Below are 15,234 nucleotides of genomic sequence, written 5' to 3'. Positions count from 1 at the left end.
AGCCCTGTATCCCCACTGTGCTGACTCAACTGTGCTTTTTAGTCACCCATGGCATTTTCACAAACTTTTTCATTCTCTGTCACACAACTGATTCCCTTCTGCGAAGAAAAACCCAAACCACTCTTTAATGTGAGAACTGGATTTGCAGTTTGAATTATCAGCGTTTTCCTCACCAGCCCACAGCAGAGGCCAGGGCTCCAGCACAGCAAACACGGAGAGAAAGCTGCTGGTGACCCACACACTGCAGAGACCCTTCTCACTCGCTGCTTGATGGGCTGGAAGGAGCAGAAATGGAGAGCAGGGATGAGCACAGTGAGGTGAAGCTTTAGAAACTGCGTGGACAGCAGGGAGGGACCCGGATTTGGAACAGCTGGAATGGAAAAAATAAACCCCAGTGGCGAAATGAAGCTGAGAGCAGAAGGTGCCCAGAGATTCAAGATGATTCTCTGGATGGGCACCTGAGGATGCAATGTCTTGAGAAACCAGGGGAGGTACAAATAGAGATCATTCAGCAGGATAAAATGCTTTCTGCTGTCCTCATTCTGTGCCAAGGAGGCATAAGGGAAGGGGCAGGGTGGTTTGGGGTAGTGCTGGCAAAGCACAATCCATGGGAGGCCTGCAGGACCCAGGTCTGTGCTGTCCTGGGGACACAGGTGTGACCCTTCCAGGGGATCCAGGTCCTTCCTGTCCCATCCCAGGCTCTGAGGTGCAGAGCAGCCCCAGCCATGCTCGGTGCAACCACAAATCCCGCTGGGAGTCACGGGGCCCGCACACCTCGGCTGCCACGGGAAAATGAAAACGAGGGCTGGGAACGGGAAAAACCCAGGAACACTCATTTTTAAACAGAGTTTGTGTTGTGGCTTGAAGGCTTTTAAGGCTGGCCCAGGGGAGGCCTTCCAACACCAAGGGATCCAGTGATCCACAGCACTGACCCTTCATGGATTTCGGGAGAGGGTTTAGGGCTCTTTGTGATCCCAAATCCTTCATCCGGCCGGGCAGGCCTATCGTATGGGGCAGGCAGGACCCCGACGGTTCAGCTGCCGGCGGGAGCTGCCGGGAATTGCCGGGAATTGCCGCGGGCCCGCGGTTGGCGGGAGCGCTCGTGCCGCGCCGCACGCACGGCGCGCGGGAGGGGCGCAGCGGCGGCCCCGCCCCCCGGCGCGCGGGCATTCCCGGCCGCCGCCCGCCCCCGACCTTTCCCCCAGTTTCCAGCGCGCGCTCCCCCGCCCCTGCCGGCCCCGCCCCCGCCCCGCCCTCCCGCCGGCCGTGCCCACGCGCCGCCCTTCCCGCCGGCACGCCGCGATCACGCCGCCCGCCGCCGCTCATTGGCCGGGCGCGGGCCGCGGGGAGCGCTGATTGGCCGGGACCGTCTCCCCCGCGCTGTTTGGCGCAGGCTGCGCTCGGAGCGCCCCCCCCAAGCGCGGCCGCGCCGCTCCCGGCGGGCGGGGCCGGGAGGAGGCGGCGCTGCCGGGAGCCGCTCCCGCCGCTGTGTGCGCGCCGCTGCCGCCGCTGCCCGGGCGCACCGCTGCCAACGCCGCCCGCCCGAGCCGCGCCATGCACGCCTCGCCCTGCTCGGACATGGGAGATGCGCCCGCGGTGAGCACCGGGAGGGAGGGAGGGAGGGAGCGGGGCCGGTGGGGATAGCCAGCGCCAGTGCAGCCCGGGCACGTGCTCGGCGGCGGGCAGAGTGCGGGACCGCCGCCGCCTCGGCAGGGACCGCTGCTCGCCCGGCGGGGAGCGGCGTGCTTGGGCAGCGGCCACGGGGCGGCCGTGCCGGGGCAGAGCCCTCAGAAGGGGGTGTCGCTCCGGTCACCTGCAGGGAAGGGGGGCGGCCCTCCCTCAGCGACCGTGCGGGGGCGGCAGGGTGGGAGCTGCCCTCCGCCCCCTCCTCCTCCTCCTCCTCCTTCCTTTCGCGCCATCCTCCTTTCGGTGGCACCGCCCGGCCGCCGTGGGGCGGGGAGCGGCTGGGGGTCCCTGCGGGCGGGGGGAGGCGCTGCCCCCGCTCCCCTCAGCCCCCGCTCCCCTCAGCCCGCGCTGCCCCCGCTCCCCTCAGCCCCGGCTCCCCTCAGCCCGCGCTGTCCCCGCTCCCCTCAGCCCGCGCTGTCCCCGCTCCCCTCAGCCCCCGCTCCCCTCAGCCCGCGCTGCCCCCGCTCCCTCAGCCCGCGCTGCCCGCTCCTCCCTGCCCGTGCCCCATCCTTCCCGCCAGCGGCCCGCCCTGCCCGTCCCCATCCTGCCGGCACCCCGCGCACGTAGTTCCCGGCGGGGTGATGCGAGGACAGGCGCCCGGCGCGCTTGGCCATTTCCCTGGCAGCAGCCGGCGAGCCCGCGCTGCAGCGCTCGTCTGCAGAAAGAGCTTTTTTTGTGAGGGGTTTTTTGAGGAAGCGAGGCACATTTTTTTTTATGTTTCTTTAGGGAAAGCTGCTCTTCTGAAGCGTAGGGTTGGAAGAAATAAGCCTGTGGGCTTGGCTGCCTGCAGGCGCACTTGGAGGAGCCCTGGCAGACTGTGCTCAGCGCAGAGCCTCGCCCGGCGTGGCCCCGTGTGACAGGCCATGGAGGTCCAGGCCATTGAGGTCCAGGCTTGCAGGCACACATCACCTTTTCCTCTCACTGTTTTTCAGTGGAAATTCTTAGAAGTCTCTCTCCAACGTGTTAATTGCTTTTACCCCTTCCAGTCCCCAAATCATGACATCTCCATGCCTGGTACCTCATGTTTTAGGTGAAAATTCTCTGTGAGTGCAGTACCAATATTTTTGATCCATTATGCTTAGCATGTTTGCCTGCACATCCCTAGAGTGTAAACACAGCTTGCATCTTTGTGACACTGTTGAATAAGGATCATCCCACATTACTTAACTCAGTAACAAAACCCATTCACTTAGAGTACGTGCTGTCACGCAGTGAGCAGAATTCCTTCTAGGGCTTCAGGCCATGCTAGTGGTCTGGTGTTGCCTTTAGAGTTAAAACCTTTTTCCCGCAGTACATAAACACTGTAACAGCAGTAGGATCAGGAGGCTTGGGCCACACTTCTGAATCTCAGCCTTCAGGTTAGTCAGTGTGTCTAAAGACTGGAGGAGCTGGATGCCTGGTTGACACTGAGCTGGCCTGTGTGTAATAACCCATCAGGCTAGCATAGCTTTTGGAGCCACTGCCAAGCACTGTGAGAGCTTTGTGAAGTTTGGATATCCTTGTGCAGGGATGTCAAGTGTTTTGCATGTGTACACATGCACGCACAAATATTTTGTGATGGGTGCAATTGGAAACAAATCAGTATGATTACATTTGTCTTTGTTTTACTCAGAGTGAGTTTTAGATACCTAGCACCTATGTAGCATCAGGCCTTTCTGAAGTACAATGCAAACAGTTCCCACTGTACTTTGGAAACTATTTTCCTTCCATCTCTTCCATCTTTTCCCCATCATGGCTTGGCTTCCCTATAAAAATAAGATTAAAAATCTTCTCTGATGTGCATTACTCCAAGTCAATGATCATGCCTTAAAGCATCTTATTCGCAGCTGAAATTTATCTTCTAAATGTTCCAGAATGAGATTAGTGCTGAATAGTCTTTTGGATTCAGGAAAGAGCCTTCTCTAAACAAGGTTCAAAGTTGGGATTTTCCTCTCTTATGCTTGTATGCAAGCATGGGATGTGTTTGTGCAGAGCAGTGTCATTCAGGAAAGAAAGCTTGGAAATGTGAGCCACACACATATCTGTTCTTTTCCTGGAAAATCGTGTCTTCCTTTTTTTTTTTATTTATTTATTTTATATTTTCTTTTTTCTTTTTTTTTTTTTTGAGAGGAGGGAATGTAGAGACAAGCAGCTCGGGGGAGAGCGAGAGATGAGCCAGCTGGTAAAAGTCTTGCCACGGGCATGGGATCTGTTTCAGTTGACCTTCATTGTGAGCAGACAGCGTGTGGGTGGTGCCAGTCCTGTACTCTGACTTGTCCTAATACCAGTAATCCCACTGCACTCAGGTTGACATTGTGGACATCTATGAGTCCATCCGTGAACGGCAGCGTCATGACAGCGAAAGGTCCACCTGCAGCACCTTGGAGCAGAACGACATTGAAGCTGTTGAAGCCCTTGTTTGTATGAGCTCCTGGGGTCAAAGATCCCAGAAAGGTGACCTATTAAAGATAAGGCCCCTCACGCCCTTCTCGGATTCTGGGGATTTCACAATGCACGCCGAGGCTGCGGCTGAATTACCAAAGGACTATCTATCCACACTGGTAAGGAAAGCATGAGCACAAATACGCCCAGCACGTGGATGTCACATCCCTGCAATGCTTTAGCTTGGCTGGAAAATACAGGCTTGCTCAGGTGTCCCTTTGTCACAGCCTGTGCTGTGCACAGAGCTGTGGGGTGGGCATGTTGAGTTTATGGGTTTTTGCTGTCTCTGGTTTAGCAAATGTAGAGGCTTTTGTTAAATTTAGGTGTGAAAGCCCTTGCTGACAGGTTATTGGATTGGACAGGATGTCGAGATGGCTGTTGTAGGTTTCTTGGAGCACTTTGAGTGAGAGTGGCAGAGTGTGCCTTGGTGATTTGGCATCAGCATATCTGCAAGCACTGTATGAAAAAGGCCCTTGATGATGTTGTGCTTCACTGGTCATTGTAAGAGAAAGTACACGTTGCCATTATGAAATAGGCAATTTAATTAGTTTCTGTACTATGTGTTTGTACATGTAGTCTGTTATTTCTCCAGACATTGGTCTACTCCAGCTGACTAATGTTGGTTGAATCCAATTTTTTTTCTTTTGTTTCAATTTATGTTGCAACAAAAGTAGGTATTAAAAAAGGGCTTGGTGCCATTAGGGTTTTAGATGGTTAAGGCCCATTTCAACCAGTAGGTTTCCAGCATGCAGTTGCCAGGAAAAAGGGGAATAATAAAGGAAAGAGGCTGAGATAAGAGCAGCCTGACAAGCAGCTGCCATATCTCCTGCTGCTCAGTGCTGGCACTGTCTCTTGAGCAGCACAGGAGATATCTTTCAGTGGGAAAGGAGGAGGAAGAGGTGATGCAGGAAGACAGCACAGAGAGAAATGGTTAAATAAGAAGGGACACAGCAGTTGCATTTGTCTTTATCTAGAAGGTAGCCATGAGGCATTGAGGTAATGATTGAGAAAAGATCTATGGCTTGCTGGGAGCTTGAAATAGAAAAGTGGAGTATTGCTGTCTATTGTTGGTCTGTTTATTCTGCTCATAGCCTCTTACAGCTGTGCCCATTGCTGAGGAGAAAGGAATGAAAGACTTTTTTGTGGTGCAGTGAGTATACTTGCAGTGTTTTGTGCAGGTTTACAGCTGCCTCATTGCCTTCCTTTTATTAATACAGTTTTGAGCTTAATCAGAATGGCCATGAGATAAGGCAATGTAGTGTCCTGCTGTTGGCTAGGATAGAGTTAATTTTCTTCCTAGTAGCTGGCACAGTGCTGTGTTTGTGATTTAGAATTAGAATAATGCTGGTAACATACTGATGTTCTAGTTGTTGCTGAGCAGTGCTTACCCCAGGTCAAGGACTTCTCAGGTTCCCACCAGTGAGGAGGTGCACAGGAAGCTGGGAAGTAGCGTGGCCAGGGCAGGTGATCCAGACTGGCCAGGAGGATATTCCATACCATAGAGTGCCATGCCAGCATCAAAACTGGGATGATCAGTGATGGTGGGGAGGACCTGGGCATTGGTTGGTGGGTGGTGAGCAATTGTACTGTGCACCACTTGTTTATCTTGGGTTTTATTGCTCTCTCTCTCTTTTTGGTATCTCCCTGTAATAATAATTACAATTGCTGTTATTATATTTTACTTTATTCCAATTATTAACTTGTCCTTATGTCAACACATGAGTTTCATCTTTCTCATTCTCCTCCATGACAGATCTGACCAGACTGTGCTGTAACAAATTTATTATCAGGATTCATCTTATTAGTTTATTAGTTGTTGATCACAGTGTTGAATTATTTGGTCTCACAGTTGTTGTGTTATGTAACAATTTACTTCTTGTGCATGTTCTCCCTGGTGTTATGGTATCATCTCTGGGGGTTGGGCTAAGGTTATCACTTTACTGTACTTTGTAACACTGGATTATGTGATAGCACAGAACTGCTGCCCTTGAAACTAATCTGCTTTTTCATGCTATCAGCCCCTCTGTCATCACCCCTGTACTTGGCGAGCCATCTATTAGAAACTGCTAATAGTGACACTGTTTGCCTTTTTGCTCTGGAGAGCCAGCCTGTGTAGAAGACACACACAATCTTCCCCTTCTTCTCCAGGCATGGGAATTTTGGAAATTTGGAATATCCTTGGGATGCTGAAACCATGGTCTGTGAATGACCAGGAACTGGGAATGTGGTTCAGGTCTTGTTTAGGGTTTGTGGCTGCTCAGACCCTGGCATCACACAGTGTGACTGCTCAGACCCCAGCAAGGGATGGTGCAGCTGAGCCAGAGGATGAGCTTGTGCCATTTTCAGTTGTCCTTGTACACAAGAAGAAATGGACACCAAAGTCAGCTCATTTAGTGAAGGAGGATGAAGCAGGGCCATCACAAAAACTGGATGGAGGAAGAGACAGAACAAGAGGTAACCACTCAGTCCCTGTTCCTGAGGGATCTGTGGGATGTGTGAAGAGGTTTCAGCTGCTGTCCAGGTGTGCACATTATCACCTGGCTGCTCCAGTGGGGCTAGTAGCCTTGAATTAGGAGATGGGGAAGCCAAGCAGTTGGGATGACTTCCTGGGGAAGAGAGCATTGATGAGGTGATTGGAAGAATATCACAAGTCTTCAGCCTGTGAAGGCAACTTGGTCAAGTGTGAGGGAAAGGTATCCCTTCAGGAAAGAGGTAATGTCACCCAGGCAGGTGGGCTGCTGTGGAGAGAGATATCTGGTGCCTGAGGAAATTATAGCTGTACCAGAGGGGGTTTTTTATTACATGAGCAAGGCACAGTCACCCACAGATCCAGATGAAGTCAGTGTGCCCAGCCCACATGGCAGAAATTTTAACCATTTGCCATGGACTGATCCAGTTCCAGAACACTTGCAATATATTGATGGTACCATTGTGGGCAATACAGCAGCAGAAGTTTTTGAGAAAGGGAAGAAAACAGTCCAAATCTCTCTGAAAGCTGCCATAAAACAAAGTAAGGTCCAGGAGCCTGCATAGCAAATCCAGTTTTTAAGAATACAATAGCAAGGTGAATGTCATCAGATCCCACTGGATTTGATTAGCAAAATAACAGCTACATTTCTACCATCTAGTAAGAAAAACACAAGCTTTCTTAGGCATTGTGGGTTTCTGGAGAGTGCACATTCCAAATTACAGTCTGATTGTCAGCCTTCTCTGTCAAGTGACCCAGAAGAAGAATGATTTCAAATGGGGCCCTGAACAACAACAAGCCTTTGAACAAACTAAACAGGAGATAATTCATGCAGAAAATTACATCTGCCCCAGCAGGACAAGATACAACAATTGTGCTCTACACTGCAGCCAAAGAAAATGGCCCTACCTGGAACCTCTGGTAGAAAGCACAGGGGAGAATTGGGTCAACCTCTAGGGTTTTGGAGTCAGAGGATCTGAAGCCCACTGTATTCCAGCTGTAAAAGAGATACTGGCAGCTTACAAAGAGGTTCCAGCTGCTTTGGGAGTGATTGGTACTGGAGCAGAGCCCCCTTTGGCATCCTGGTTCCTGGTGCTGGGCTGGATGTGCAAAGGATGGGTCTCCTACACACCACGTAGCTGATGCTGTGTGGAATAAGTGGGTCTTGCTGGTCACACTGGTCCTCAAACAGGAAACCTCAGTCATTGTGACTACTTCTGGGACTCCTGGGATTGGGGAGAGGGCAGACTCCTGGATGCCACCTGATGAGGAGATGGCACATGCTGGAGAGACTGTTGTATAATAAGTTACCAAGAAATGAGAAACAATATGCCGTGTTTGATTCCTGCTGTATTGTAGGAAAGTATTGAAGATGGAAAGTGGCTGTTTGCTGTATCCTACAAAAATTACAGCAACTGCTGAAGGAGAAGGTGAATTGAGTTACTTTGCAGAGGTGAACATTGGCTTTAGACACTGCTGAACAAGAAAAACAGCCAGTGCTATATCTCTCTATTGATTGATGGTTGGTGGCAAATGCCCTGTGCTGGTGGTTGCAGTGGTGGAGGCAGAGCAGAGGTAAACCCATCTGGGCTGCTGCCTTGTGGCAGGATATTGCTGCCTGGGTGGAGACCCTGGTTGTGAAGGTACATCATGTGGATGCTCATGTACCCAAGACTTGGGCCACCAAGGAGCATCAAAACAACCAACAGGTGGATCGGGCTTCTGAGATTGAAGTGGCCCAGGTGGATCTGGACTGGCAGGATTCACCAGAGTGAATTATTTATTGCTTGGTGAGCCCATGACATCTGAGGCCATCAAGGAAGAAATGCAACGTGTAGATGGAGTGATGATCAAGGGGTGGACTTGACCGTGGACACTCTTGGAGGGCTGTCCATAATGGTGAAACATACACTGCAGTGATTCAGGATGAGCAGTTAAAACCTATTTGGTGTGCAGGACAATGGCTGAAATGTAAATATAGGGACACCTGGCAGATGGACTCTATCAGACTCTCACAAACCCACCAAGGCAAGCACCATGTGCTTATGATGGTGGAATTAACCACTGGATTACTGGAAACCTATTCCATGCCCCATGCCACTGCCTGGAACACTGTCCTGAGCCTTGGAAAGCAAATCTTATGGCAACATGGCACCCCAGAAAGAATTGAGCCAGACAAGGGGACTCATTTCCAGCACAACCTCACAGACACCTGGGTTGAAGAGCATGGCATTGTGTGGGTTTATCACCTCCCTGTCTGTGAAAATCAAAAATACAGGAGACTGTTAAAGCCAATATTGAGAGCAATGGCTGGTGGGACCTTCGAACAATGGGATACACATTTAGCAAAGGCTACCTGGGCAGTCAGCACTAGAGGATCTGCCAGCTGTGCTCAAGCAAAACTTCTACATCCTGTAGAAGGGGACAAAGTCCCTGTAGTGCACACAAAAAAGCTTCTGGGGAAAACAATCCTGCATCAGGCAATGACAAACCCATCCATGGGATTGCTTTTGCTCAAGGAGCTGGGTGCACTTGGTGGGGAATGTGGGAGGATAGGAAAGTCCAGAGTTTTGTTCCAGGGGATCTGGTTCTGTGTGAGAACAGCCAGTGATTTGGATTGTGTGTTGTTAATTGCCATGTAACACTCATGTCACCACTGCTGAGCTGGCTACACGCAACATCAAGGGTATCACAGTAGGAATCACCCAGATTAATGAAGAACACACTTCAGTGAAACTGGACAAGCACAGCAGTGATGGAATGAGAACTAACTTCAGTAGGCAGCAATCCAAGATAGCACACCATCTTTCCTGCCCTGAAGAACTGCTGTGAATTGGAGCCCAAAGCAGTGCATGAATGAGCTCAACAGATGCTTTAGAGGGATGGCCACAGACTAAGGGAGTGATACCTGTATGAAAAGACAAGAAAAGCAATGGTTAATTGGAATGTATTGAAAAGTGTGGGCATGATGTAAATGGCATAGAATATGGGGTGGATATTGTCCTGTTGTCAGCTGGGATACAGTTAATTTTTATCCTAGCAGCTGGCACAATACTGTGTTTGGGATTTAAGGTGAGAATAATATTGATAACAAACAGATGTTTTAGAGTAAGCATTGCTCAGCAGCAGTTAAACCAAGGACTTCTCAGTGTCTCCTGCTCTGCCAGTGAGGAGGATAAGTCTTGTGAGAGAGCATGGCTTTGACAGTACTGACCAAACTGGCCAAAGGGATATTCCATACCACAGAGCATTGTGTTCAGTGTATAAATGGGGGGAGTTGGCCAGGAGGGGCCAGTCACTGCTTGGGATCAGGCCAGGTGGGTGGTGAGCAGTTGTATTGTGCATCATTTGTTTCTCTTGAGCTTCATTTCTCTCTATCTGCCTTTTTAATATTTTTATTATTGTATTTTCCTGTATTTGAATTATTAACTTGTTCTTATCTCAACCCATATGTTTTACCTTTTTCTGATTCTCCTTCCCATCCATCTGGGGTGGAGGATGAGTGAGCTTTGTGGGACTTGGTTGCCATCTGGGATTAAACCACAGCAGTGTACTTACTCAGTTTGTCCTAGGAGGCACATTCTGAGATGCTGGGAGAGAGCGTGTAATTTTATTTTTCAGAGTAAAAACAGGGGAAAACTGTGCTATGGAATGACACTGATCCACAGTGGTGTGGGTTTTTTTTGCAGTGCATGACCCCTCCGCACAGCCCTGACTTCGTTGAGATGTCGGCAGCGACGCTCCTGTCCTCACAAGTGACTTACTCCAAACCAAGGACTGTCATGGCGAGTGCAGCTGCCTGCTCAGTCACGGCAGCCACCGGTGCCTCTCCCATAACCCGGCCATCTGTCCCCAGCGTGGCCCGACCCTGCAGTCAGAAGCCAGTGATCTCTGAATTCTCTGCACCTCAGCCCTGCAGGGCCATGGCAACGAGTGTCATACGTCACACAGGTGATAGTTCTGCTTATCATCACATTCCTGCTGTGCAAGAGAAAACAAAGGTAACTTCAGGCTGCAGCGCTTCCAGAGACTGGTGTGGAGCGGATGACCGAAAACATTCCAGACTGCCACAGGACACGTGGGCTGCGGATGATTTAATCAGCAAAACCTCTCCAGCACATCAGCCTTATGCACATGACTCCAGTGATATTGTGACCAATAAAGGGCAGCTACCAGTCCGGCCTGTTTCGCCACAAACCCACTTACCAAAGAATTGTGAGAATGACTTGCAAAAAAGAGCTACCCCAGTGACACCTGCCCCTGTCTCAAGCCCCCAGGTTCTCTGTCAAATGATCCCTTTAAATGGACAAAGCAGCATGATTAATGCCTATGTCAAGCCTTCAGCTCCAGCACTCTCAACTCCCATGAAACCTATTTTACCACAGACAGCCCCGCTGTCCCAGCCTGTGCTCATGGGCCCTTCTGTGCCTCAGGGGACTGTCATGTTGGTTCTCCCTCAGCCCGCTGTCACACAGCCACCGCAGTGCCCGCAGGCCGTGGTGACTGTGGGCAGCACCAAGTTACTGCCCCTCGCCCCTGCTCCCGTGTTCATCGCTTCTGGTCAGACCTGTGCCCCCCAGATGGACTTCTCCAGGCGGAGGAATTACGTGTGCGACTTCCCGGGGTGCAAGAAAACCTATTTCAAAAGCTCCCACCTCAAAGCCCACCTTCGCACCCACACTGGTGCGTACCAGAGGGCTCTGGCTTGCCTTGGGGTGTGAAATGCACGGTTTCTGCAGGGAGGGGGTGGGAAAGGGAAGAAGCAGGTGATGGGGAAGCTTTTGCTCATCTCAGGGATGGAAGGAATGTTCATTCTCCATCGACAAGCAAAACAAGACATACTTTGTTCTGAGACCTCAGCTGACCCTGTAGTGTTAGTTGAATTTCACAGGCTTCAGTGGGAGTGAAGCTTTGCAGTCTGTGTGCGTGTGTTTAGATCTAAGTGGAATCCTGCCATCTGGACTAGATTGAAATGAATTGTGCAAGTCCCTTGTTTTGGAGCATGGGCAGGTCTGGTGTAAGCAAACACAGTACAGGTTATCTGAGTAAAAGAAAAGAGAAACTCAGGAACTGCTTTTTGTTTGTTTGGGGGTTTTTTTTGTTCCCCCAGAGTTTTGTGTAGGCTAAATGGCAATGCACTGAGATTTTGGGCTGCTGTGTTAGCAAGCAGAGCTCCTACAGGAATGTAACAGCTTATTCAGTTGCAGAAGGGGAATTTTAGAGGTAAATGAAAATTAATTGTAATTAATATGAAGTGATTTGCTCCATAAATTGGGTCAGTGGGGAGCCAGTCTAAATGCATTTCACTTACCCTTTTTCTGCTTCCAGGATCTTGTTAAATTAAAACAAACTTTGAATTCTCAGGGATTTTATGTTGAAGGATTGGCATAATGGGAGATTGGTATAGAATAGTTCTGTCTATTTTTAGTTTTCCTTGACTTTTTTCCTCTACCTGCTGTTACCCCACAGTCACTGGTTTATTGGATGTCAATTTGCATGATGGGATTTGCATTAGTTTGGCAGCTTGTCTTTACAGTTCCTTTTGGAAAAGAGCTTAACCTCTACATGAAGCTGATAATTCTTGTAAACCATAGTTCAGAGGTAGAATGATGCTTCTGCTCCTGGCTTGACAGGCTGCTCAAGCTGAAATTAAACCAGTGCTCCAGGATAAACAGACTGTCAGCAAGTGCCTCGCTTTGTGCACATGGCTGCTGATCCACAGGGAGCCTGTGTGTGTGTCCCTGTATCCCTGTGGTTAAGACATCAATGGCAGGTGAAACACTGACCCCTCACTAGCCAGTTCCCATGACAGGATCAGGAGGATGAGTAGCTCAGCTTTCTTTTTCTGCCTTTTCTCTGCACGCTGACTAGCTGGGTCATAGCACATGCAGAAGACACAGACTTTACTCTCAATACCTGAAGTGAGAACACTCCTGTGGGGCTTCCTTTCTGTTTGGGCCCCTTCTACAACTTCCTGAAGGGTGGCTGTAGTGAGCTGGGGGTCAGTCTCTTTCTCCGAGCAACAACAGATAGAACAAGAGGACACAGTCTCAAGCTGCGCCAAGGGAGATACAGGTTAGACCTAAGGAGGAAGTTTTTCACAGAAAGAGTGGTCAAACACTGGAATCATCTGCCCAGGGAGGTGGTAGAGTCACCATCCCTGGATGTGTTTAAAAGGAGACTAGATGTGGCACTTAGTGCCATGACCTAGTTGAGGTATAAGATAGGATGGGTTGGACTCGATGATCTTGAAGGTCTCTTCCAACCTAGAAATTCTGTGATTCTGTGATTCTCTTCTGCTCCAAAGCATCCCCCTAATTTTGGGCCACATGGTAAATGTTTATCTGGAGTAGTTGGAGCTGTGGTTGTTCAGGACAGGTGGGATGTTCAGCAGTGGCCCAGGATGAGCAGCAGCTGATAAGGGCAGCCTTGCTGCCATTCCTGGTCTCTGGGGGGCTGGCAGGCCAGGCTCTGCTCAGGAGTGCTCACTGGTGTTTGGGTGTGGGACTGGATCACTGGAGCAGCAGGGCCCCGAGGCTCCATTCCAGGCTTCCTGTTTGCCCACAGTATTTGTGGATGGCATGCTGCAGCCAGAGGGATAGGGGATACTTGGGCATGGGGGCAGGAGCTTGCTCCTAGTTCAGTCAGCAGGTAAGGCAGCTTTATGAACGCTCTATTTCTTTAAACTGGGATTTTGGACAGCTGAAAAACCAGGCTTGATGAAAGAACACTTAAAGAGAGATACAAGGAAATAAGTAGAAATGATAGCTATTATTTTTCTCTGGAACAGGACTTTAGCTTAATGTTACGTTGACTGCAGTTCTGTGGAACTCACTGGTTTCTGCAAGGCAGATTTTAAGTTAGTCCTTTGACAAGACTGCAACTCAGCTTCTCAGAAGTAACAAATGTTTCCTTTGCATCCTGCAGGAGAAAAACCCTTCAGCTGCAACTGGGACGGCTGTGACAAGAAGTTTGCCCGCTCGGATGAGCTGTCGCGGCACCGGCGGACGCACACGGGCGAGAAGAAGTTCTCGTGCCCGGTGTGCGAGCGCCGCTTCATGCGCAGCGACCACCTGACCAAGCACACCCGCCGCCACATGGCCACCAAGAAGACCCCCAGCTGGCAGACAGAGGTTGGCAAGCTCAGCAGAATTGCCACGGCAGAGACACCCAAGAGCAGCAGCGCTCTGAGTATGCTCATCCCCGTGCCGTCGCCCGTCTGCCAGGGCTAGAGCGGGGAAGCACGGTCTGCAGACTTTGTGAGGATCAGGAAGAGCTCCGATGGCAACAGCCGAATGGGCAATGGCTTTTGTTTTCCCTGTGTTTGTGTGTACTTTAGTTTCCTGCAGTTTAGGTCCTCTGTTGATAGTGCTATGTGAGAAATCTATCATATTTCCTCGTCCCTTCCCTGGTGGTTTTTTTTCAGTACTTGGGCAATTGCAATCACCAGCACTTCAGGAAAGTAGAACTCCTTGGAAATTATTTTGGCAATAGGTTAAAAAAAGTTGTAATGCTTGCTGTTAATATTTTGATGGACAGTAAAACAGGGTGGTTTTTAATTTTTATAGTACTATTTTCTATACCAAATATATTTTGTATTTGTTCATTTTGGTCTTATTATGCAGGCAAATTACTTGCATTAGTAGGGCTGTGCTGGATGAGACCCAGTTTTGGAAACTGCTTTTCAGTAAACCTAAACTATTGCATTCAGAGTGTTTTATAAACACCATTTGATAACATGCTGGTTGGTTTTCACACTTGCAAATCCTGATCCTGCCATGGGCTAGTGCTCTTACACCCTCCTTATGCAGGTAGATTGAAGATCAGAGTGAGTCAGTAATTTTTAAAACAAAACAAACCAGAATGACCTTATTTGAGAATACAAATCCTCAACATTTTAGGAATTCATACCCTTTGCAAGTAGAAGCCGATGTGGCTGTCAGTAGAAGCATTCTCGAGTCCACATTGCACTGAAGCAAAGTTTGGAGGAGCCAGACTGCTCTGAGGGAGGTAGAAGCACAAACACTGTTAGAAATTTTGACACTAAAAACTATGCTTTATTTTTGGTCCTACTAAACCAAGATATCAAAATAAACTGAAAAATGCGAAAATGGCAAGATAGCCCATGAAAAATTAATGGGTCTCTCTTTATATTTTTTTGAGTAGAGGAGAAATAAAAAATTAAAGGGTTTTTTTTGTATTGTGGATGCTTGTGCACCTTATAGTTCAAGGCTTTATTTTACCTGTATCAATGCACCAGAGGAAATACTAATTGTGTCTTGAGTTAAGAAATAAGAAATAGCCACCATGTCAACTTGATGATGCTCTTCATGTGGCCTTATACTTCTCCACAGTACTTTGTATAAAATCACCCTTTTCTATTAAACAATACACTCTCCCTGTTGAATGGATTTTCTTTTACACGAAGTGTGATGATAGTTAAGAAATGGAACCAGTGGCTGCAGGAGTGCTGTGCTGTAATAGCATGGTGTGAGTAACAAAATGCCCGTAGCACAATTGGACTGCTCCGTTCCTGAGGTGCAGAAGAGTGTGTGGGTACTGTAGCAGAGCTGACAGTACAGCAAAGCACCAGCTGTTTTGCTGGGAGACAGCTTCCCTCCCTGAATGAAATATTTCTGGAGTGCTCATTCCTTCTGGAC

General features: G+C 49.4%; 1 protein-coding gene across 1 annotated transcript; it reads left to right on the top strand.

Annotated features, from left to right (window-relative positions):
• Nucleotides 1–1,430: 1,430 nt before the first annotated feature.
• KLF11 (KLF transcription factor 11) lies at nt 1,431–14,986 on the top strand. The gene is made up of 4 exons (XM_064411959.1): nt 1,431–1,596; nt 3,972–4,226; nt 10,264–11,257; nt 13,502–14,986. Exons 1-4 carry the CDS (start codon nt 1,555–1,557, stop codon nt 13,804–13,806), a joined length of 1,596 nt encoding a protein of 531 aa, XP_064268029.1. The 5' UTR covers nt 1,431–1,554; the 3' UTR covers nt 13,807–14,986.
• The last annotated feature ends 248 nt before the right edge of the window (nt 14,987–15,234 follow it).

Source organism: Passer domesticus, chromosome 3, assembly GCF_036417665.1.
Source record: "Passer domesticus isolate bPasDom1 chromosome 3, bPasDom1.hap1, whole genome shotgun sequence".
In the NCBI taxonomy this organism is placed as follows: Eukaryota; Metazoa; Chordata; class Aves; order Passeriformes; family Passeridae; genus Passer; species Passer domesticus.
This window is presented reverse-complemented; position numbering and strand designations above follow the sequence as displayed.

Bases quoted from the DNA above. Each gene is read 5' to 3' on its own strand.
- KLF11 (XM_064411959.1), top strand. From the start codon at position 1,555: ATGCACGCCTCGCCCTGCTCGGACATGGGAGATGCGCCCGCG. The intron at 4,227-10,263 runs GTAAGGAAAGCA...TTTTTTTTGCAG, and splicing joins AGGACTATCTATCCACACTG to TGCATGACCCCTCCGCACAG. The intron at 11,258-13,501 runs GTGCGTACCAGA...TGCATCCTGCAG, and splicing joins CCACCTTCGCACCCACACTG to GAGAAAAACCCTTCAGCTGC.